The sequence below is a fragment of the Trifolium pratense genome, linkage group LG4 (genome assembly GCF_020283565.1).
Source record: "Trifolium pratense cultivar HEN17-A07 linkage group LG4, ARS_RC_1.1, whole genome shotgun sequence".
Taxonomy (NCBI): domain Eukaryota; kingdom Viridiplantae; phylum Streptophyta; class Magnoliopsida; order Fabales; family Fabaceae; genus Trifolium; species Trifolium pratense.
The window spans coordinates 54102025-54128368 of record NC_060062.1 but is presented as its reverse complement, the minus strand read 5'-3'; the positions used below and the strand labels follow the sequence as shown (position 1 = coordinate 54128368).

At 35.7% G+C, this 26344-nt stretch overlaps 1 protein-coding gene across 1 annotated transcript; it reads right to left on the bottom strand.

The window, feature by feature from the left end:
- Positions 1 to 457: 457 nt before the first annotated feature.
- LOC123924511 (caffeic acid 3-O-methyltransferase-like) lies at positions 458 to 22142 on the bottom strand. The gene is made up of 4 exons (XM_045977436.1): positions 21541 to 22142; positions 2732 to 3042; positions 1942 to 2006; positions 458 to 993 (listed from the first exon to the last, which is right to left on the bottom strand). Exons 1-4 carry the CDS (start codon positions 21990 to 21992, stop codon positions 697 to 699), a joined length of 1125 nt encoding a protein of 374 aa, XP_045833392.1. The 5' UTR covers positions 21993 to 22142; the 3' UTR covers positions 458 to 696.
- Positions 22143 to 26344: the final 4202 nt, after the last annotated feature.

Genomic DNA, 26344 nt, shown 5'->3' with positions numbered 1-26344 from the left:
AATAAATGGAGTGTTGGGCCAACCTTGTAGCACTTAAAACATACCAAAATCAGTTGTTATTATTTTAGTAAAACTAACCCTTGCTGTTGCTGCTATTGTAGTGAAAATATCCAATAAATTTTTTACATAAAAGAATAACCAGTCATTTATGTGCTGAACTAAAACTACAGATCAACTATCGTAACTAAAACTATACATGTAGCACCCCACAAGTCTCGAGGGATCAGTCTCTGCAGTTTCACCCAGAGGATACCCGGTTTACGCAAAAATAAAACAACTATACATGTAGCAGTACCTAAATTATGATTAGACAACATAAAAAAGGCAAAGCAAAGCAGCAAGCAGTCTTGCTTCTTTCTCTTACTTGAAGTTACATATTCTCACACTGTGGGGATTTATAGTTACCATTAAATTATCATGAATTAAATAAATTTTTAATCCATATGAAGATGTCATATTCTCACAATGGATCTTCAAATATTTTCAATCAATATTTTTTACGGTTATATTTAAATTTTAGACATTATAAAAATATCTCTTCTACAAATTTTATTCCACCATATACAACACATGGAATATTATTCCAGTAGTAGAACAAAGAAATATCAAGTCAACAAAACAAAAGAACTCCATGACCCAAAAGTACCAATAGCAGAGACAACACCAATTTCATTTAGCAGTAATAGCACATAGTCTTTACTTAAAGAACTCCATGACCCAAAAGTTACGGACAAAACATTCAAATCTGATGCCACTAAATCCCACTTTAGTTGCCAAATCAATGAATTCTTGCTTACTTCGCTCTTTTCCTCCTGGGTTTTGAGTCATCATCAAAACATCCAATTGCGAAATAGACTTTGCAACATGACTATTCTCAGGCACAATAGGAATAAGTGCCTCTAAAACAATCACCTTCCCATCATTTGGGATAGCATCATAACAATTCTTCAAAAGCTTTAAGCAGTGTTCATCACTCCAATCATGGAGTATCCACTATAAAATATAGTCAAAATCAAAACTGTATTCAATAACTTTTTTACACTTGAATAATGGGAATGTGTTTGTTATCAAAATGTATTTATATGATTTGTGGAGAGTCAGAGTATAGAGGGTGTGCGCTTACAGGGCTAGGGATCATAAAGCCTTTTCTTTCATTCAAAAATAGGGCCCTGGTCGGTAACTTTTCCGGGCCGGGATCGATAGATAAATGGAAGTCATTAAAAAGATATATCTCTTCGCACCTGAGATCAAGAGGAAGCTAGGGCCTACTAATTCTCTGCTAGCACTGCTAATTACCTTAGACCTACGCAGATGGAACGATATGGAGCACCTACTCTACTGGTCGTCTGCTCTCTCGAGGTCGTCCTTCTCTAGGTACAAAAAGGACATTACGGGTTACCTAAAAACTTAGATGTACTTCTTAAAGTGTGGGAAAAGCTGAGGGAATACCAAGTAGATTCTTCAAATGTTTTTGGTATTTGGGTTCAATATTTATTGATTGGAGGAATCTTATAGTCCAGTTATTACAAAATTATAACTTTCTCCACCCACATTAACAAATTAGAAATTTAGAATGGTACTTTTATCGCCTAACAATTTTCTTACAAACCACTCTCGTCTGAATTTGTCAATCCGAATGAGGAAAAACTAATATTTACTCTCACGTCAGTATAAGTAAATAAAAAAAAGAGGTGTTTTTCTTCGTCCGAATTGATAAATCTGTATGAGAGCAGTTTTTAGAATTATGAACATTTGAAAAGAAGCTCTCAAAAATAAGAAACATTCTAGCCTACAATTTAGCCAAATATGTTGTTGACAAGTCTAGCCATATTTGGATATGAAGACTACTCTCAATGACATGTCTCACTCTATCGTATCTAATTCAGCATTTTTAAAATAATTCATTTTGTATATCAAGATAAAATATTCATATTCACTCACCTTCATAAAGATAGCATCTCCTTTAGGCACACTTTCAAACATATCTCCACCAACGTGTTCAACTCCTGCCAACATGAAGTAGTTTTTTCAATTAGACATTTTTTTTGGTGAAAACTTTCTTATCCTAGAATTTCATTAGATATAGGATCCAACATCCAATCATTTAGAGACCATGTTATATGTGAGAAAATCTGAGTTTAGACTCCGAACTTTGTATATTGTAATGTCTTTATCCACTAAGTTAAGTCATAGCTTATGAGAACTGGTACATTTTATATTTAAAAGTGAATTTAAATATCACTTTAACTTTGTGAATATTAAAGATTATATATATAGGGGAGGGATCAAATTACACCGGTGTAATATTTGAGTAATGTTACACCGCTCAATAACGCTTTAACGAATACAAATTTTACAAAATTCACCGTTGGATTGAAAGCTTATATCGTATAGATCATCCATGTTGACTTTTACGAAAATCTAAAATCGTTTGATAGGTTATTGAGATCGATGAAGATTAATGGTTTATGCGTTTTTATTGAATACCGTTAATCTTGATCTATCTCAAATATATATCAAATGATTTTAGATTTTTATACAATTCAACATAGATGATCTATACGATATAAGCTTTCAATCCAACGGTGAATTTTGTAAAATTTGTATTCGTTAAAGCGTTATTGAGCGGTGTAACATTACTCAAATATTACACCGGTGTAATTTGATCTCTCCCTCCCTATATATATATAAGAATCCTGGAGGATGATAAAGAACATTTAAAAGGTGATACCAGGATATGAAGGAGCATGTTGAATGACATGAGGCAAGTCAAAATTGATACCCTCTATTTGAGGATATTTAGTTGTGATCAATTTAATGTTGACTCCAAGACCACCTCCAACATCCACAAGCCTTTTTATGTCCTTGAAACCTTCATAAGACTCAAGAACCTTCTTCATAACTATATTGGTATGATTGATCATCCCTTTATTGAAAACTTGGTTGAACCTTGAGTCCAAGCTTGGATATTCAAAGGCATGTGTGCCATGAACCATGTCGAATGGAACACCTCCTTCTCGAATTGCATTATTAAGCTCGGACCTAAGAATGAATTAATAAACAATTTAGTATTTAATAAATGAAGAAACTAACTGTTGAGATTGAAAAAGTCTCATTGGATGGCTTATCTAGCTAATTGTTTCTTGTTGCAATGATGGACCAACTATTTTAAAACTTATAAGCAATTAGAAAAGTTTGAAAGATTGATTGAAATTTTATATGTACCTTGACAAATTGAAAGGTTCATGTACAATTATTTTTTGATATTTTGTTTGGAATAAATATACAATTAATTTTTTAACTAATAATAAGTTATATGCTAGTTTATATTGAAGGGCTTTGTTACAATTTTATTGCACTTTAAAAACATCATTTCAGAAATAAAAATCATATTTAATGGCGGATAAGGAAAATATATGGCTAAATAATTTTGTAGCCATAGTGAATAATATCATTCTCACTTGAGTTTGAGAAAGGAGAGAAGGGAGAATGGAACCAGGATAGAGGTAGAGGTGTCAATTTTATGGGGTAAGTCATTTGGGCTCAGCTCATATGAAGGGGTTCAAATTACTTCAAAGTCAAATAAACCCCCTAAATTAAAGGTTTGCCCCAAGCACTTAACTTTATCAACAAAAAAAAAAATCTATTTTTTTTTTTAAAAAAAAGTTCTAGAAATTCCCAAACTTTTTTCGGGGAAAGGCCTCATAATTAGGGTCCACAAAAATAATGTTGAAAATTGCTCTGTCTCCTATATTGCTTGTAGGCCCCTCAAACTGACGAAATTATCCCCTAGGTTATTTCGGAACGTAAATTTTAAATACGCCTAATTTCAGATCCTAGGTTCCGAAATTTTAGCTATTTTTTAAAAAAAATTTCTAAGCAAACAGTGACAAACAACCATTTTGAATTGTAGCTTCCAAAACTTAATGCTATTTCGGATCCAAAGTGATGCCAAACAAAATGTGGTTCATTTGCTAACTAATCCGAAAACTCTATTATATGTTAGTAAAAGCTAAGCTTCTAAGCAATTTTTGTTGAATGCATTTGCCAAATTTTCATCTAGAATTGTTTATAACATATATTGACATGTACTAATGCGAAGCAGTCAGTGATCTTGTTTATCTTCGTCTGATACCTAAATTACCTGTTTACAGATCAAGCACTTTCTTATCAATAGCTTTCCTACAAGTCTTTTTTACTGGTTTTGATTCACTCAGTTTCTTGGTTTTCTTGTATTTTCCTTTATAGCACGTGTTGACCGTCTTTGAAGTCCCATGAATGAACACATTTTGCATGTTTTCTAAAATGTTTTGAAATGTGGTAAAACTATATTCCCCCGTGTTCCTCCTAAACCCCCTATAAATCCCAAAATAACCTTGAATTTGGGTCCAAGATGATATGGATTCTAGAATCCGAAATACTTTAGGACAAGCAAATTACAGGTTTGGAATGTACAGTCCGAAATGGACAAGCAAATTACAGGTTTGGATCCTGCGAACCGAAATGGATAAGCAAATTAAAAGGCTTGGATTGTATGGTTCGAAATCATGTTTTATGCAGAAAATTACAAAATGAAAAATTTACAAAATTTTAAAAAATTTGCCCAGTTTGGCAAGTCGGATCCGAAATGGTTTCGGATTGTGTGATCCAAAGGAGACTCCAATTGAGTATTGCGACCCTCTTTGAGTGAATAAACGTTGCTTTCAAGCCTTTGTTACACCAAAAAAATCGCCTTAGTTCCATAGCTCCCGATTGAGTGTCAAAGTGGTTATGAAAGTACAACTTCTGTCTCACATAGGCTATATAGACTGTATTCGGATCCTACGAACCGAATGTCAGCATTTCCGGTTGGCACAATCCGAAACGATGCAAAAATTAAAAAAGCAAGGCATTTCGGATTGTACAGTCCAAACCGATGTTTTCCTGGGCAAAACATCACGTACAAGCCAGCCATAGCCAGTCAATTGCTTGTTTAAACTGGTTTCGGATTGTACGGTCCATATGTTGGGCATAAATTTGGTATTTATAAATTAAATACAACTGGTGGGTCCAATATTCATTTGAAGGTTATGTTGTCAAAATAAACTTTAAAATATTGTTTCGAAGCGTCAAGTGTGTCGAAGCGAAAAGGAGTTTCGAGGGTGTCGAAGCTTGGTTCTTGAGTGATAGTTCGCCAAAAGGCGCGTCGAAAAGGTGAAGCAGATCGAAAGGCCAGTTGATCCAGGCCCAAAGAAACAACAACGGCCCAATAGAGAATTGGCGCGCACTGAAGAAAGGAGAATCGAACGTGGAGAACGTGGGTGTACGTGGCAAAGCGAAGAGCGTCCAGATGATCGAGGAGCAGTTATCATTTTGCCATAGTATTTATAGTAGTTTTTTACTAGGAATCGAGGTCACAAAATTTTATACAAAACTCTCTCTGAAAATTCTAAGTACTCAGCGATCGAACGAACGAAATCTTGAAGAGAAGATGTATGTTTTGTGAACCATTTAATTTGTAATTGCTTTTCATTCAATGCAATTTACTTTCCAGCAATGTTACTTAGCTTTATTTGATATCTGTTCATGAAACTGCTGTTTCGAGGCGATTTGAACTAGCTTTTTCTTTTAATATTTGCACAAGATTTAATTCTTAAGTGTTTGTTGAACTTTTTGACGAACATTCAAACATTTTTTCTAAGTAAACAAAACACAAAATTGTCCTGAGATTTACTAGTTGATCTCTCGAGTTTAAATACTTAAACTAGTGGTTGTTTACCAAATTCCTGCGTAAACAAATTGGCACGCCCAGTGGGACTGGTTTTGTGTTTGTTTAATAGCGTTTGTGTTTTGGAATGAAAAACTTGTTGTATGTTCGTAACTTTCGTTAGGTTATGGTTAGAACTACTCAAATATATAATTCTAATAAGAACCAAAGTTCTAGCGCAATGAGTAGTGAAACAAGTTCAAGTGGAGGATTCGATCCATCCACACAGAGTTCGAGCACGACTAGTTCAGTAACTGCTTCGGTGGTTTCTAGTCCTACAGTCTCGAATGTTCACGATGTCATTCCAACTATGCCAATAACAACTATGGCATTCCCGTCTGTAAATGCCGGTTATAGACGTGCAAAAGTATCTTCAGTGCTCAATCCTATGTATGGGCCTCCCCCTACACCTGGTTTTCAAGGAATGCCAGTGTTCGAGCCTGATAGGTATACTTCTCCCAAAGTAACTTCCCAACCTTTAACTACTGCGTCTGTGTTGCCATTAAGACAACAAATGGATGAGACTAATCATGAAATGGTTAACCTTTTGACGCAACAAATTGGTACTGTGTTTAATCCATTAATTCAAAATACCAATGAAAGTTGCCAAATGTTAGCATTTCAAATGAGTCGAATTGCTGATTTTTTTGGTACACCTCCTCCACCACCAAGAGTAAATCAGTTTACTCCACAAGTAATATTACCTGCAATGTCTGCAACTCCAGTGCAACAAAGGCCAACTTATGTGGCCAATGAAACAGTTCTAAACCCAGCACCTGCACCAATTATATAGGAGGAGACTCATTACCCATACGAGGTTAATCAAAATCCTCAAATGGTTAATCAAAATCCTCCAATGGTTAATCAAAATCCTCCAGTGGTCATGGTTAGGAGAAACCAAGATGCTGATGAGGTGGTTCGAGAGGTTCAGAACAATAATTTACTTGGCCAAAATAACTTGACTAATCTAGTCGAGACGATTCTGGCCCAAAATGGCCTGAACACAGGTTGTCGAAGGCCTAATTTTGTCTCTGCATTAACTGAGTATGTGTTACAAACAGAGTTACCAAGGGGTTGGAAAGTCCCAAAGTATACTAAGTTTGCCGGGGATACTAGTGAGTCAACTGTAGAGCACATTGCTAGGTAGTTAGCTGAATCTGGAAATTTGGCAAATAATGAAAATCTGCGAATGAAGTACTTTCCTAATTCGCTTACAAAGAACGCTTTTACTTGGTTCACAACGTTGCCTCCTAATTCAATTCATAGTTGGGCTCAATTGGAAAGAGTTTTCCATGAGCAATTTTATATGGGCCAAACCAAGATAAGTCTCAAAGAATTAGCTGGTGTCAAACGAAAAAACCAAGAGTCAGTTGATGATTACTTAAATAGGTTTCGTTTGCTGAAGGCCATGTGTTTTACCCAAGTGCCTGAACATGAGCTAGTCGAAATGGATGCTGGTGGCCTAGACTATTCGATTAGGAAGAAACTAGATACACAATACCTTCGAGACATGTCACAATTAGCTGACAGGGTGAGACATATCGAAAGGTTAAAAGCTGAAAAAGTTAGAAATTCTAAGTTTCAGAAAAAGAAAGAAATTACTTTCATTGACTCTTATGGCAATGAAATTGATTATGAAGTTGATGATAAATACTCAGAATTTGAGGACAGTGATGTCAATGTGGCTGAATTAAAGTCTGGGCCTCCTTACACATGTAAGTTGTTGAGGCCCTCGAATGGAAAAAATCCAGTCGAACCCAAAAATGATAAGTTTGTCACAAAACCTATACTTTTGATATTACAAAGTGTGATGAGATTTTTGATTTATTGGTGACTGATGGCCAAATAGTTGTGCCAAAAGATATGAAAATACCACCAATAGAACAAAGAATGAAAAGAGGTTATTGTAAGTTTCATAATTATTTGGGACATATGACTTATCAATGTGTTGTTTTCAGGGACTTGGTGCAGAAAGCGCTGAATGAAGGAAGGCTGAAATATGCTGATAAGGCGAAGCCTCTAATGAAGATGGACACAAATCCCTTACCAACTGCTGATGCCACCTATGTCGAAGTTTATGACTGCAACATGGTCGAGGTTGTTGATGCTGCTGCTCCAATTGAGGCTATCCCTGAAGAGGAGTATGAGAAGAGGGTGCGTGAAGTGTACCCCAATGCTGAGGAAGAGTTGGTGGATTTCCTGAATAGGTGCAAACTCAAGAACTCTAAAGTGATGCTTTGCCCCAGGTGCAGCGCGGTGTGTGATAAAGAGGTTACTGCAGGCCTTCAAAGTATTGTGCCATATACTGAAAGTAAGAGAAAATGGCCAAAGACTAAGCCTAATCAAAAAGCTTGGCCATACAAAGGAGCTAATTGGGGAAAGCATATTACAAAAGGCCTTTCGATTCATCAGAGGCTAGGCCCCCAAAACACTTTCAAGCCATCTGGGAGAGCACCCATTAACTAGTGGGTAAGTGGGTAATATGTGACTTTCAATAAGAGAATGGTGGAGAATGGAAGTTCAAGCAATGTTAATGTTAACATTGTGTCTGAGCCTAAGGGTTCAAAAGTGGTAGCTGGGAAAGAAAATGTGAATGCTGCCACAAAAGCCAATAAGTACTCTTATAGAAACAATTATAAGGGGGAAAACCCTATGACTCGCACTCAGTGGCGAAGGTTTCAGAGGAAAAAGAAATTGGCAAGTAAGGATGTTGAGGCTGGGGGCAATCCCATTGTGGTCCAGCAGGTTGAATTGGCCAAGAGGCCAATGAAAGAAAGGCTTTCCATAACGGTGGAAGAGCCAAAAGCCGAAAATACCAAAGGGTTGGTAGAAGGCGAAGATGACATGGATGATGACGACCTCTTAGATGAAGGATCAGATTTTGACGTAATGGTTAACGTTGTGTCCATCTTGCCTTTAGAATATGACATTCCTACAGATGTCAATGAGGTAGAAGAAGACTTTGATGCTCTCGATTTGGCTGATCACAAGCCAATGTGTTATTATGTTATGCAAAATGGCTGTGTCGAGGAACAAAAAGCTGTTTTCGAAAAGCCAGACTTGGGAATGCAAAACCACTTAAAAGCTTTGTTTATTAGAGCAAAGGTGAATGATGTGGGGGTAAACAAAGTCTTGGTTGATGGTGGGGCTGTAGTTAATATTATGCCTCACTTCATGCTGAAGAAATTAGGTCTTTATGATACAGACTTTCATTCCCAAAATGTGGTGTTAGCAAATTATGAGGGTAAGACTGGTCACTCTCTAGGAGCAGTGCAGTTAGAGGTTTGTGTTGGAAGCACAGTTCGAAAAACCCTCTTTATGGTCATTGCTGCTAGGCCTAATTACAATTTTTTATTAGGAAGGGAGTGAATTCATGGCATTGGGGTTGTTCCCTCAACCATGCATCAAAGGTTAATCATTTGGAGAGAAGATGGTTTGGTCGAAAATGTAGAGGCAGACCAAAGTGCATACGTTTCAGAAACGAGCACTGTGACTCTCCATAATTTTGATAAGGACTTGGCTTCAATTGCTCCTTGTGGTGAGCAAGATGCTGCCTTCGATCCAAATGAAGTGGTGTCGAGAAATGTATACCACTCAGTCAAATTGCATCCAATCCGTGGCTTTTGTTGGGAGAGGGAAGACATTGAGAAGTCCTTATCTGAAGATGCTTTCCCTCCAGCTTCTGGATGGGTTAATTTCAATGAATATGATGATTAAGTCACCAGCATGGGAGCGAATTACGGCTTATGCAGCCGAAAATAGAATTAAAATGGCTTTAGAAGCCATTAATTTACAAGAAAATATGGCTGTCGAAGCCAATGTTGATTCAGGAAATGAATTGGCTTTAGAGGCTAATGATTCGAATAATGGCGAGAAGCAGAGGTTAGATTGCATTTATGATGATGAACCTTTGGGTTTTGAGAAAGATCCACACAGTTTGAGTCAAAGAATGCAAGCTCAAGATCCTTTGCAAGAGATTGATATTGGAGATGGCTCTATTAAAAGGCCGACTTATATTAGCGCCAATATTGATCCAAGCTTAAGAGATAGAATGGTCGAATTGCTTAAACACTACAAAGATTGTTTTGTATGGGATTATAGTGAGATGCCTGGGCTAAGCAGAAACTTGGTAGAACATAGGTTGCCACTTTGACCAGACAAGAAACCTGTGAAGCAGCTTCCAAGGAGGTTTGCACCAGAAATCATGACGAAGATCAAGGCAGAAATTGAAAGGTTGCTCAAGTGCAAGTTCGTTCGAACAGCCAGGTACGTAGAATGGTTAGCAAACATTGTTCCTGTTATTAAGAAGAATGGATCACTTAGAGTTTGTATAGACTTTAGGGATTTGAATAATGCTACACCAAAAGATGAATATTTCATGCCTGTAGCAGAAATGCTAGTTGATTCAGCAGCAGGACATGAATATTTAAGTATGTTAGATGGCTATTCGGGCTATAACCAAATTTTTATTGATGAAGATGATGTGTCAAAAATTGCATTTCGTTGCCCTGGTGCCTTAGGCACTTATGAATGGGTAGTAATGCCCTTTGGTTTGAAAAATGCTGGGACAACGTATCAAAGAGCCATGAATTCAATTTTTCATGATTTCATTAAAATTTTTATGCAAGTTTACATTGATGACATTGTTGTGAAATCCTCATCTCATGATGAACATATAGATCATCTTAAAAAATCATTCGAGAGGATGAGGAAATGTGGATTAAAAATGAATCCACTGAAATATGCTTTTTGTGTACGTGTAGGAGAATTCCTTGGCTTTGTTGTGCATAAAAAGGGCATAGAAATCAATCAAAACAAGACAAAGGCTATCATGGAGACAAAGCGTCCAGGAACAAAGAAACAACTTCAATTTTTGCTGGGTAAAATCAATTTTCTGAGAAGGTTTATTTCGAACCTAAGTGGTAAGGCTCAACCATTCTCTCCACTGCTAAAGCTCAAGAAAGATGATGTATTCAAATGGGGGATGGAACAACAAAAGGTATTTGATGAGATTAAGACATATTTGTCGAAGCCTCCTACATTAATGCCTCCTATTCGAGATAAAGCAATGAAGTTGTATATCTCAGCATCAGATTCAACTATTGGAAGCATGCTCACCCAAGAGGATGAAAATGGTGTAGAAAAAGCTATTTATTATCTAAGTAAAATTTTAAATGATGCTGAAACTAGATATAGCTCAATTGAAAAGCTTTGTCTATGTTTGTATTTTTCTTGTACCAAACTTAAGCAATATATTAAGCCAGTTGATGTTTATGTCTACTCTCACTTTGACATTATTAAGCATATGTTGTTGAAACCAATTTTGCATAGTAGAATTGGAAAGTGGGTTTTGGCTTTAACAGAGTACTCACTAACTTATCAACCTTTGAGGGCTGTCAAAGGCCAAATAGTTGATGATTTCCTTGCTGATCATTCAGTAGTCGAAGTTCCAGTGACTTTTGTGGATTTTGAGCCTTGGGTTTTATACTTCGATGGCTCAAGGCATAAACATGGTACAAGAATTTGAATCTTGATCATTTCTCCATTGAGAATTCCAAAAAAGTTTAAGTATAAGATCAATGGTTCTTGCTCCAACAATGAGGCTGAATATGAGGCTTTAATTGCAGGCCTAGAGATTCTTTTAGACCTGGGGGCAAAACATGTTAAAATAAGAGGTGATTCCGAATTAGTAATAAAGCAGTTAACAAAGGAGTATAAATGCATTCAAGAGCATTTGATGAAGTACTTTGTTATCGCATTTTCTTTGCTAAAACATTTCGATTCATATGATATTCAGCATATCCCTCGAATTGAGAATCAAGAAGCAAATGATCTGGCTCAAATTGCTTCTGGTTATAAGATGACAAAAGAAAATCTAGAGGAATTAGTTGAGATTAAAGAGAAACTAATTTCATATGAGCCAATGCCAAATGTGTCGACAGCATCTGAACAGTTGGGGGCAAGTGAGCAAAGTGTCGAAGAAAACTTTGAAGGAGTTGATTTGCACTTTGATAAGGTGATGGCAGAAATCTTTGTCATTGATGACTTAGCTGATGATGATTGGAGGAAACCCATTGTCAACTACTTGGAGAATCCAGTAGGAGTAACTGAAAGAAAGGTTAAATATAGAGCCTTGGGTTACACAATTATTGGGAATGAATTATTTAAGAAAACACCTGAAGGGGTTTTGTTGAAATGTCTTAATGAAAATGAGGCATATGTAGCAATTTTCAATGTTCATAGTGGGGCATGTGGCGCCCATCAAGCAGGCCGTAAGATGAAATGGCTTTTGTTTCGACAAGAGTTATATTGGCCTTCCATGCTCAAAGATTGCATAGATTATGCAAAAGGGTGTCAAGAATGTCAAAAACATGCAGGGATACAACATGTTCCCGCAAGTGAATTACATTCGATTGTCAAACATTGGCCGTTCAGGGGTTGGGCCTTAGACTTAATTGGTGAAATCAGGTCAGCCTCATCAAAAAATCAGCGCAATATACTGGTTGGAATTGATTATTTCACAAAGTGGATTGAGGTTGTGGCTTTAACAAATGTGGATCAGGAGGCTGTGATTAATTTCATCCAAAACCACATTATTTATAGGTTTGGGCTCCCTGAAACTATTACTACAGACCAAGGGACAGTGTTTGTTGGGCGAAAAATGCAGGACTTTGGTGAATAAGCAGGTTTTAGGCTGATAACTTCGACACCTTACTATGCTCAAGCAAATGGTCAAGTCGAAGCAGCTAACAAGGTCATAATTGGTTTAATTAAAAAACATATTGCTCAAAAGCCAAAGAATTGGCATAGAACTTTGGATCAAGTTTTATGGGCATGTAGAAATTCTCCTAAAGAATCAACAAGTTCAACTCCTTTTCGACTGACTTATGGCCATGATGCTGTGTTGCCTGTGGAAGTTATGATGCAGTCAATTCGAGTGCAAAGGCAGTTGGAACTACCTACTGACCATTATTGGAACTTAATGTTAGATGAGTTGGTTGATGTAGATGAGGAAAGATTGCAAGCGTTGGATGTATTAGTTCGACAAAAAGAAAGAATTGCCAAAGCTTACAATAAAAAGGTTAAACATAAAACCTTTAACTTAGGAGATTTGGTGTGGAAAGTTATTCTTCCCATGGATAGAAGAGATAGAGTCTTTGGGAAATGGTCACCTAATTGGGAAGGGCCATTCAAGATTTCCCAAGTATTATCCAATGGAGCTTACGAAATTGAAGAATTAACTCCTGAACAACGTTCAGTGAATATGAATGGCAAATATTTAAAGAAATATAAGCCAACGTTACAAGAAGTACGCATAAAGAACGAGTAGTTCATAATTGAAAGATGCAAAATGGTAAATAAAACTTCCAAGAAAATAAAATTTTATTTATTAAAAATAAAACATTACAACCAAATTGTTCAAGAATGATTCAAGAAAATACAAGAATGGTTGAATGTTACAGGACCACCACATAGGGTTTATCCTGGTCCTCAGCTTCTCCCTCTTTCGATTCAGAATTGGGGTTCGCAGATGCCTGAGATTCTTCCTTCTCAGAAGAAGGGGATCCTGGGTAAGGTTCGTCAGGCTCCAGGGTGCTGAGGAACTCAGCATAATTTGAGTCAGTATCATCTGAACCAGAGGAATCAGAGAAGAGGACGATGGTTTCTACCTCTTCATCCTTTGCCTTCCTGGGGCGAAGAATTCTGGTGCATGCAGGCTTGAAGGCTGGTTTCTTTATCCTTCCCCTCCCAAGGGGACGTTGAACTTTGGAGTCTTTGGTGGTGAGAGATTGATCTTTCTCCCTATTCATGTTCAAAGATTGTTTCTTGGTTTGTTTTGCTGTGAGAATGGAGTAGAAAGACTCTAGATGAGGTATTTATAGATGGACTCGCAAGGGTTTAAACAATGCGCTTTAAATGCATGAATGGTATTACAACTAACCATAACGAATTTTGTGTTGGAAAGCGTTGCCTCAATAAATGCTTAAGTGGGGTATAGTCAGTTAGATTTGACTGCATTGGAAACCTGTTTGTTTTATCCTTTTGGAGAAGTTATTAAACGAACTTTGAATGTTGGCCAAAGTTAGGAAAAGAAAACATTTGTGGGTCCCAAGAATAAAATAACTTGGGCAAAAAAGAATGTGCAGCATTAAAACCAAAAAGAGGGTATACGTTAAATATGTACACCTAAATTGTTCGAATGAAAAAGTCAAATACTAAAATGCAGTTCGTTCAAATGAAACAAAAGAAACAATAAAAGAACAAATATTGTTTTAAATTACAAAATTCCAAAGAGTGCTGCTGAGATGAAGAAGGTGGTTTCTGGTTAGCTGCTTTGAATTGGTAATATTGGTTTCGAATGGAAACCAACTTACGCTGCAACACTTCTTTGTCATTCGCAAGACGCTCTACTTGTCTCTGAACGGCTAAGCCGTCACTATAATGTTGAATACCTTCATGGGCCAGCTCATCAATCTTCGCCCTGTGGACTTCGACAGCCAATGCGGTAAAGTGCTCCTTTTTGGCTTCCTCTTGTCGAATCTTTTCTTCCAACTCCTTGATCTCAGACTGCCAATTGTTGATGTTGTCCTCACAAACCATGATTTGGTTAAGAGCATCAGAGGAAGTAGCTTTGACCCTTGTGACTTCTGTATTGCAATGGGCTGCTTGGGTGAAATGGTGCTGTTGTACAGAAAGTTGAGAATTTAGAAGCTCATCAGTTCTGGTCAAGAGTTGAGATTGATTGACATATTGCTCCAAATAGGTCTCTGCTTGAGTAACTAGGAGGAAAGTTGCTTCGCTGGTCCTGGGATTTTGAAGCTTATTGAACAAAGCTTTGATATTGAAGTAGATGGAAGAATTGCGCTCAAGCAATCCTAACATGTCTCCATCGATAATCTCTCTTTTAAACCTCATCTCATGATCAAATTGCTCATGCTCAAGTAAGCTTTCCTTGTCCTCAGCAGTAGAGTTGGAGGCACCATGATTTGAGAGGAGCTTGCTAAATGCATCTTCTGGAGCTAAATCCTTTAACTCTCTAGCTAGCTTCGCTGGCAAGATAATAGAAGGAGGAGGTTTCGAGACTGAGGTACCTTCGTCATCATAGGAGTCTCCAGTTTGGGCATCATCATCATCAGAGTCGAAGCTGTTGTTGGTGTCTATAGAACCAGACTCATGGCTTATTCCACTTGGTTGTGGCTGATTAGTAGTGGAATGTTCACCTTCGAGAGGTTGGTCTTGCTCATTAGCAACCCCCATGTTCTGGTTGGCTTCAGCATTAGCAGCATCCATTACTGGTCCATTTGGATCTTGCATTTGTGTTTGAGCCAGTGGAGGGCTTTCATGTGGTGGCCCTTGATTAAGAATGGCATCTTCGTTATTGGGCTCAGGCATAGTGTCCTCTGCGTCAAAATGGAGCGAACCAGTAGGCTTGGGTGATGGTGGTTTGCTGGAGCTAAGAGTTTCGACAGGCTTGGGAAAAGGAGTCTTTTCCAACGAGGCATCCTGCTGCGCTGCATTTAGTTCCTCAACCACGTCCTTGACCACTTTGGTGGGAGAAGGATCCTCTTGAAGCGCTGGTTTTGGAGAATTTTGTGGCGAAAGAGAACAAAAAATCCAAAGTTAAGCAGGAAGTTAAAGACAAGGGAAAATGTTGAGATACAGAAAAGACTACTTACTTGCACTTGGCTATCGAAGCCAGTTTCAGGCGCCTTAGGCATTTCTGCCTCGACAGTGTGTGTCGCAGCAGCAGTAGTTGACGAGGAAGGATTCTTGTGCTTCTTTTTCTTCTTTTCCTTTTCTTATTGGTCTTTTGGAGGATCTTCAGAAGGTTTTAAAGCTTCTTCCTTTGCTTCACTCTCTTTGGGGCTATCTTCATGGGAGGCTTGATGTTTGGCCTTTTTGTCTTTCTTCTTCTTTTTCTTCTTATCCTTAGATAGTTGATCAGAGGGAGGAGGGTCTTGCATGTTGGTGGCTGTTGGTTGTTCACTGATGGTTGGAAAATGGTGTCTTGCAAGCCACATCTCAGTAAGTTTTAGTTCAAGTAAAAGAACAGTTAAAAAGTAAGCTCGCGGCCAAAGGGGTTACCTCATTTGAAGTGCTCGAAAGGGTAACTGGGATAGGTTTCTGCTTCTTCGAAAAAGAGATAATTTCAGCTGTCGATGACCTCTTACGCGTGGTAACCTGAGAAATGGCATAGGAAAGGTCAGTCAAAATTACATGAATGAATTTGGACTGTATTCAAAGGTAAAACACTTACCCCTAGTTCAACCTTTGTTGGTGGAAGAGGAGGTTTATTAGAATTGTTGGAACCAACTTTTGATTTACTTCCTACATAAAGAAGGGTACGTGAAGTAAGAATGTGTACAAACTAGGGTTTAAACAAATATGGCTCGAAGCAAAGGTTACCTCTGGTGTTCAGCTTGGATTTAATCTTGTTCAAAATGGATGAGTCGAATCCATTAGAAATAGCAGTGAGCAGGACAGTCTTGTCGACTAGTCGCCCTTCATAATGGAGAGCCCACCATTTAGAGAACTCCCTAGTGCAAGCATGAGAGGGTACAAATTCGAAGGGGGTGAGCTCATAAGTAGGCTTGTCGAAATGCTCCAAGAACAAGCGATATTGTGGCTCTGTCATGCCATATTTGCCTAAGCAAATTTCCCTCTCCTCTAAGTATATGCTCTTTGGGAGTATTTGGGTTAAGCCAAACTGGCGAGATACCAAATTTGGGAAATAACCAACTAGCCCAAACTCCCAGCAGCTGGTCCAACTCGACAGGAGAGGACTGTAGGAGTTAAGTAGGCGCTCCAGATGTTGGTAACCAATTCTTCAGAATCTGGCAGAGGAGGAAATTGATGAACGAACCAATGAGGACCAAGTGATCTATCTAGAAAAGGGGAGAAGCTAAGCTTAAACTCCTTTAAGTTCAAAAAGGTATTGAAGTATTGTTGGAAAACTGCATCATAGGAAAGGCCTCTTATCATAGGGACCAATCTTGCTAGCCTTGTGCCTTCGACTTGGCGTGCACTTGATTCAGCATAAAATTGCTCTGGCAAGAAGAGGTCTAATTCTGAAGGAAATGTGGCATTCAACCACAGTTGCAGTAACCAGAAGGGGCCAGCACCCAAGAAGGTAGATCCATCACCTTTTTTCTTGATGTGCTCACAAGCATCTCTCATGGATTCGTAAAGACATCCAAGGAGGAGTCGAGCAAAGCTAAACTGTTGGCACTCATGAAGTTGAATGGCCATAGGGATATATTTCTTGACCACTTGGAGAGATTGGGTGCAGAACACATGTTGGGATAACCAAAGGGTTAAGAAGGCAACATGCTCTTCAGCACTCACTTCATCATCACCCTTTTGGTTTTCTAGGATGTATTTGGAGTATGATTTGTTATGGAAGTCAAATTTGATGTTGTCAGAGGCCTTAAAAGGGTCATAAGTATCCCCAATTGGTAGTAAGCCAGTGATAGCAGCAACATCAAACAAGGTGGGAGTCATCATACCACATTCAAAATGGAAAGTGTTGGTAGAAGACTCAAAGAAGTGTAAAGCAGCAATAATCATCTCTTGCTGGTATTTGAGGCCTGTCCTAAAGAGTTGAATGAGGTCATAAATACCACAAGCTTGCCAAATATCAGTTTTGTTGCGTTGTACCCTATCTAACCAAATAATATATTGGTCATTTAAAGAGGGGGCTGATCGAAATACCCTGTTATGTGCCTTGATGTAACTGAAGTTATAAGGTTCGCTAATAAAAACCCTAGGGGCACAAAGTTTGTTAACAGGAAAATAGACATGGTGTTGGGGTTTTTGTTTTTATCATCTGGTTTAGGCCCACCAAAAGCATGCACCAGGTTATTAATAGAATATGAGAAGATTACCTGACTCTCCCAAATCTTCTGCAAATCAAGTCTAAGTGATGGTTCTGGAACCGTACCCTCTTCATAAGTAGAGAGCGTGGTGGTGTTCCACTTCCCAGCGTAAGGAAGCATCTTCCTAGTGTTTGAACTTGACGCCATTGATGAAGTTCAAGAATCTACAGAGTTGGTGATTAGGGTTGAAATTGGGAATCGCGAGATTACATAACAGCTTCAACGGAAATCGAGTGAAAAGAGGGAATGATGGATTGAAGTGAAGTAGTGATTCAAAGTCGAAGATGTTTTGAAAGCGCAAAAACTTAGCAAAAATCGCCGAAGTTGAGAAAGAAGATGAACAATTGAAAGGTTTGGAAAGAGAATAACGAAGAAAGAAAGTGCCTATATATAGAGGCGCGCTATTTTGATATTAAAATAATCCAAAAAGGAAAAACAACTACTTTGTCAACTTCCTACGTTGACAAGTGTTCAGTTCCCTTTGAAGGTGGAAAAGAGAGTAAATATTGGAGCCAATCTTAAAATTTTTTATGTCAGCCTAAGAGATAGGAGAAAGGAAATGACAAAGAGAAGATATCTGGTGGGTCCAATATTCATTTGAAGGTTATGTTGTCAAAATAAACTTTCAAATATTGTTTCGAAGCGTCAAGTGTGTCGAAGCGAAAAGGATTTTCGAGGGTGTCGAAACTTGGTTCTTGAGTGATAGTTCGCCAAAAGGCGCATCGAAAAGGTGAAGCAGATCGAAGGGCCAGTTCATCCAGGCCCAAAGAAACAACAACGACCCAATAGAGAATTGGCGCGCACTGAAGAAAGGAGAATCGAACGTGGAGAACGTGGGTGTACGTTGCAAAGCGAAGAGCGTCCAGATGATCGAGGAGCAGTTATCATTTTGCCATAGTATTTATAGTAGTTTTTTACTAGGAATCGAGGTCACAAAATTTTATACAAAACTCTCTTTGAAAATTCTAAGTACTCAGCGATCGAACGAACGGAATCTTGAAGAGAAGATGTATGTTTTGTGAACCATTTAATTTGTAATTGTTTTTCATTCAATGCAATTTACTTTCCAGCAATGTTACTTAGCTTTATTTGATATCTGTTCATGAAACTGCTGTTTCGAGGCGATTCGAACTAGTTTTTTCTTTTAATATTTGCACAAGATTTAATTCTTAAGTGTTTGTTGAACTTTTTGACGAACATTCAAACATTTTTTCTAAGTAAACAAAACACAAAATTGTCCTGTGATTTACTAGTTGATCTCTCGAGTTTAAATACTTAAACTAGCGGCTGTTTACCAAATTCCTGCGTAAACACCATAACAAACAGGTTTCGAATTCTAGAATCTGAACGCATTAAAAACAAGGCATTTCATATTGTACAGTCCAAACCATAGTTGTTAAACGCGCGCTATAGATCGTGAGATCATACAATTTTACGCGACAAACACAGTCCACCGTGCCGGAACGGTCCAGAGATCGGAAGAAACGCCGGAGCGGTGGGATCGCCGAGGAAGAGCGTAAAATCGTGGGCGCAGCGATCTTCCTCGTGTCATTTCGATCAGTTCTGTCAAAGACGCGACCCGTTTCACACCGACCCGGTTGACTCGTTTTTGACTCGGGTCTAAAACCACCCGCCAACCCAAAAATGACCCGCTTCAACTCGAAAACTTCTCGTTTTGCAGCGAAATAGGAATACGCGTTATTTTCACATGGGGAATCGGTGGGTTTAATGCATTCCTCTCTCCTAATTCACTCACGTGCTACCTAATCCAATTAATTATTCATAATTATCATTCAATTCTATGCTATTTTCGTTAATTATTCATAGTTATTCATGATCATCATTTAAAAGTCTAAGCTATTTTTTTATTTTTTTTGGAAGTAGAGTTAAGCTATTTTAGTTACGTTAAAGATTAATGAAGTTTTTATATTTTGATTATGTTTAATATTAATAAACTTTTTATGTTTATGAAAATTTGTGGGATCTTACGATCCTTGTTACGATCCTACGATTTACGATCTTTCTGTACCCCAACGATCTTTAGTGGGATCCCAATTCTGACAACCATGGTCCAAACCCATGTTTTTCTGGGCAAAACATCACGTACAAGCCAGCCATAGCTAACCAATTGCTTGTTTAAACTGGTTTCGGATTGTATGGTCCATAACAAACAAGTCCGGATTCTAGAATCCGAACGCATTTAAAGGCCAAAATGGTCATATTGGGGGGCTTAGAGGAAACTATATGGACCAAAAAAAGCAATCTTCAACATGAACTCCGAACCTATATTCATTTCAGATTCTATGATACAAACTAAACGCCTGGGAGCAGTGGCGGCTTGCACATATGTGCGAGGTTTGCGACGGCATCGGGTCTCAAAATTTTGACGGCCTCAGCTCAAAATTTTGAGGTCCTATAATATTACTTATATATTATTTATACCTATAAAATATCAGATGTATATTAATAAATTAATTTTTAGGCCCTAAACTAATAGTTATATATTGTTAATGTTCATATAATATCATATGAGTATCAATAGATTAGTTATCTATACTCGTAAATATAGTTTTAGTCCATTTTAAACTTTGCATAAAATTTAACCTTAGATTAAGAGATTCGTTTTTGACGTTATATACAAAGATAATTATTTTGTATTTCTTATCCCATTTGATTTAATGCAATTGGTTTAATATTGATAATCTATATGTTTACAAGAATAAAAATGATTTTTTTTATATTATACGCAATTTAAATCGACAGTTTTTTTTTTAAAAAAAATTAATTTTTTTATATTAAGGGATCATTTTTATATTTTGCACAAAGCCTCCTAAAATTCAGAGACGCCCCTGTCTGGGAGCAAAACCGGGAAGCTAGAGAGCAATTTTCAATCATGTTTCAATAGGGAACTTATACTTATTGGATTTAGTAGGGGTCAAAACATGGAGCCTCCTTAAATTGTGTTTTTTTACTCCTCTAAATAAAGGTGTAAAGATATATATAAAAGTATGGGTTAAATATGATTTTGGTCGCTATAGTGACCAAAAACATAGCGACTAAAAATATATTTAATCCTAAAAGAAACAAGGACAAACAATCTAAAGCAATATCAAGTAATAATATGGTAATATTTTTTACAAAAAAAAAAAAAAACTAAAACCACAAAAATCCAATAAAATCCTCTTTAGAAAACAATACATAAGAGTTATTCTTTTTAATATCACAATACTTTTTATAACTTGTAAAAAAACCATTGAATTTTTGTTCACTCTTTAAAAATTCCAATTGTCCTAATTAAATACACAAAGAAAAATTTATACACTTCCGTCATTATCATAAGCAAAAAATTAATATTTTTGTTCATTCTTTAAAAATTCCAATTATGATCCCAATTAAACACGCAAAGAAAAATTTATACACTTCAATTCAATCATTATCATAAACAAAAAATAAAATTCTTCGGATCATTGAAATACTTATGTATATATTAACTAACTACTCTTATAATTTATTTTTTTGTTACACTACTCTTATAATTTTATTTTAGTAATCATGTAATAATCTCTCAATAGAATCAATGACTGGTCCACAAATCCTAATTCAACTGACAAAAAATTACCGAAATTGTTAGGCCGGACGCATTAACCGGGATTCGAACTCCGGCTCCCTCACTTGTGTGTGTAAATTTATAATGACTTTGTCATTTTGTCTATGTACCAAAAAAATAAGACTTGATGACTGTAATATCCATTGGAATTTTGGTCTCCATAGAGATCTCTTATTCATATATGATCAATTGAGATTTTACTTAAAAGATTCTAAGTCCAATTTTATTCAAACCAACATATATTCAAAGATAAATAAAAAAAAAACAAGGATTTTCAAAAAAAATAAATAGGACAAGGAAGATGAACTTACCAGCTTGCTAAGAAAACCTTATCTTGAATCAAAGACATCAATGGTCCTAATGAAACACCATCAGAATTAGGAGCAAAGAATTTAGCAACAGGAGCCATACTATAAAGTCTATGAAAGGATCCAAGCTTTTCTTGATCTTGAAAGACCAAACACTTCAACACATCATGTGAAGCAAGAAGAGCAAGGATGCGATCCAACATTTTGGGAGCATCCGGATTGTTACATGAAAGACGGGCCGCAATCTCCTCGGCCGACAATTGAGCACCTTTACCGGCTTTTTGCAACACATCGAAAACGCCAAGCTCAACCGCAGATTGAAGTGCCATTGGTAGCACAATTGAGTTGACGAGGTGTATTGCATATGAGAAACTTTCTTCATCTTCTAATTCTTGTGCTTCTTTCCTCTCTTCACTACTCTTACCCAATTCTATGACATCAGAAAGGTTGGCCATTGATCTGAACTTGAAAATCCAAACTCCCTATTAGGAAAGTGCAAGTTATAAATGTTTCTATAAGTTCTAAGGTTAGGTGAGGGTGACTAGTAATACTTTATATGTAGATGATTGGTTGATTCCTTTTCCAGTTGTCTTTGTCTTGTTTTTTAGCTATTGAATGTTTGCCATTTATATCTTTAGAAAAGCGGAAAGCCAACCAATAATGTTATAATACCATCTCCAATGGTAGTACTTATTAGGTATTAGATACTATCATTGGAGCAAAATTCATTGAGTACCTAATAGGTACTGTTTCTCAAATAGGTATTCTCTCTCTCCTCATTATAATATATTTTTGTGGGACCTACTTATAAAGATATAGTATTATTGGTGAGATATAGAGTTATTAGTGGGACCGATTTAGAACTTTTCAAGAAGTGCTGAGTTTGATGGATTGAATACTTATTAAGTACTATTATTAAAAAATGGTCTTGCTAACCAGTGCCCCGGGGCACTAGTTAAGGAACCAAAAGAATAAATAAAATAAAAGTTGTGCATGGAAAACATCAAAATATAGACTTTTTTTGTATTGACTACACAATTTCCAAGTAAAACTTTCTAAATTTGAATCCTTAACAAGTGCCCCTGGGGCACTATTTAGCATTTGCCATTAAAAAATAATAAATAAGTGATGTACTCCCTCCGTACCAAAATATAAGCAAAAATTGGTCAATGAAAGTTGATGTATTTGGTTTAAAATTTAGTCCAGATACATTCACTTTTATTGACTTCTTTTTGCTTATATTTTGGGACGGAGTAGTATACACGTGGGATCTAGATAAGTATTCAAATTTGGGAAGCTTCATTGTGGATGCTCTAAGCAGAATACTAGAGTAGACACATGGCCAATAACATGTTTTTTGTGTTTTTTTAAATTAAATCTACATTTTACTTTTTATTTGTTATTATAGTTATTTTTACCTATATAATTTTTTTTATAATTTCTATGGGAACTATATTTCTTTTCTGTATTAATACAAATGCATATTATTATTTTTTATAATTTTTATGGAGACTTATATTTCAACAAGGCGCATGCCTATTTTTTTCTACATATACTTATATTTCTGCACATATATTAATATGTGTGTCTATTTTTTTAAATTTTTACTGACACCTATATCTAATTATATAATAATACGCGAGTTTTTTTATTTGAATAATTATGCTACTTATATTTCTACTCATATATTGATATGCGTTTCTATTTTTTTTAATTTTTTTTGTCTTAGATGAAGTGGCAAATCCATAGAAAATAAATTCACATAATTGTGAGATCCCGGGTTCGAACCCGGATGACAACGTCCGACCTAACAATTTCAGCATTTTTTAATAGTTGAACTAAGATTTATGTGACAATTTTTTTATAATTTCTATGGGAGCTATATTTCTACTTTTTTAAAATCTCTTTACAGACCCATATTTTTATTTATATATTAATATACATGCTTCCTTTATAAAAGGAATATACATATGGAATTTCTTTTTTATAATCTCTTCTGCGGACCTTGTTTGACACATTATATGATGGGTAATTTTGTCTTTTCATTCCAAATTGTAATAAGATAATATTATTATAATAATTATACTCTATTTTTTTTTTCAATAAAAAATAAAGGATGTATATATTATTTTATTTTTTTTACATAAATGAAAGCATACTAGATTAGCAAAGATTCTTTCTACATACAAAATTCAAGTGAGTTAGGTTTCATAGACTTATCAAGAGTTAAAGTAGATCTTACAGAATATAAATCGACTTATCAAGAGTTAGGGTTCAAAAATTGCTAACAAAAATACTTATGTTCTCTAACAACTTGGTCCTCACTGACCATAGGAATTAAACTCACACCCTTACAGAATATAAATCGACCCATTACCCAAGTCCCGATTGAATCAACCTCTTTTTTTAGGAAAATTGTTTGTGACCAACCTTATTATCTCCTATTTCTATCCTTATAGATATATCTATTATAAGAAGATACTATAGATATTACAACCTAATCCTATCTTGTGCATCTTTTTAATTTGACACCTTATCTAAATTAAGGATATTAAAGTCTTTGTTTCATTTTTTTCCAATTTGTTATATGTTGATTGGACAAATCTTTTAACAAATTTTACAAATTCAATGTCACTATGTATAGGTTAATTTGAAAAAGGTTAATTTTTTATGAATAATTAATGTATACTACACAAATATCTTATAAATTTTTTGAAATAAATATTTCAAATTTTATTTTTAGTCCTATAAAAGAATTTGCAAATTTTATGATTTTAAATTAACTCATGTGTATCATTCGAAATTTTGAATTTTTCCGTGGTCATATTTAGTACATTATGTGGTCATATTTAATACATTATATATAGAAATCTGTCTAGAAAAATGTTAACTTATTTTAAAATAGATTAATTAAATATGAATTTTTATGTTTTTTTTCTTAAAATTTTTTATTTTTTTTTCATGATCATGTTTAATAATTTATAGAAACCTGTCTTACAAAAGGTTAACTTTTTTTTTATAGATATCTATTATAAGAAGATACTATATAGATATTACAACCTAATTCTTGAGCATCTTTTTAACACAATATCAAGAATACTCAAGTAATACAGAAACTAATCCTAAACTAAGTAATACAGAAATTAATCTTAGGAGATAATCTAGAATCTAACAGTACAATATCGGTTATTAGAAGTGTACATCTACTAGGTAGTATCTGTTGTTGGCTTTTTTCTTCGGTGTTGTTGACTTTATTTATCGGTGTTCCGGTTATATATACGGCACCTTTGTTAGGATAATTTTTGTCTTTTTCACGACCTAATTTTTTGGGTGATTCCTATGAGACCTATCTTTTTACTATATATGAATAAAGTTGTATTTTTTTTTATTATTATTTTTACAAAACTTATAGTTATACTCATAGTACATTTATAAAATGTTGGTGTCATAAATACTAAGTTATAAATGTTGAATTATGAGTTCTGAAAGTAGTAATAATTAGATGATACTATTGTAAAAAATTGGACTCCTTCCGGTCACTATTATAAAAAAAAAAAAAATTAAGTAAATTATGATTATTTTACATGGCAAAAGCAACAATTGTGCGTCGCATAAAACACAATGTCAGCTACTATATCTACATCCACGAAAGCAACCACAAATAAAAGTCATACAATTGGAAAACGATAATACTAACGACACCCACCTTTATTTATAATAAATTCATGATGTCAACAAATAATGACAATATGCATAGGATTTTTTTTGCCAAGGTTAGATAGCTTAGTGACTAGAAATTTCACCCTTAAAGTGGATAAGAGGGGTGTCTGGGATTCAAACCGTCACCCTTAAATATAAAATGTGATATCCCTACCAACTGAGTTAAGCTCACAGGGACAATGCATATGCTCTTTACCGATAAACAATTAATTAGAAGTGATACATGATTAATTACTTAGAGAACTCCATAACACAGAAGTTACAAATAAAACATTCAAATCTGATTCCACCTCGACATTTAGTTGCCAGATCAGTGAATTCTTGGTTAGTTCGTTCTTTTCCTCCTCGACATTTAGTCATCATTAGAACATCCGATTGAGAGGTAGACTTTGAAGCATAACCATTCTCAGGCACAATAGGAATAAGTGCTTCTAAAACAATCACCTTTCCATCATTTGGGATAGCATCATAACAATTCATTAAAAGCATCAAGCAATGCTCATCAGTCATCACTCCAATCATGAAGTATCCACTATATAAAATTAAGTCAACATATATAGATCAATGTTATTTAAACAATCATAAAGTTTTTTTATTTAACAATAAACAATCATAAAGTTAATATTATATTCTAGCACCATATAAAAAATACATTACTTAAGTTATAACAGCTGATTAGACATAAAAGAGAGAAATAATTAAAAAGTCAAATTGTATCTAATAAATGTTGTCCTCTTGAATTGAACTTAGCTTGATTGGTATGAATATTGCATTTCATACGCAGAGTCATGATTAGAACCCTAAAATCTCCCACTTATTCACCTCGAGAGGTGAATTTCTAACCATTAGACTACTTAACCAAAAACAAAATATTATTTAGTGATTCATGTGTTGAATCATAGTATACATGTACCGGGCTCATGTTGTTCTTGAACCGGTGCATGTTTAGTATTTGTTTGTAACTCTGCATCAGAACCAATCATGTATTGGAGTGTGATTGGGATGTATCGATACATATAGTTAGTTAGTTAGTTTGTCATTGTTCAGTTAAGTTTGTTAGGGACTTGTTGGCCGAGTAATACTCCTT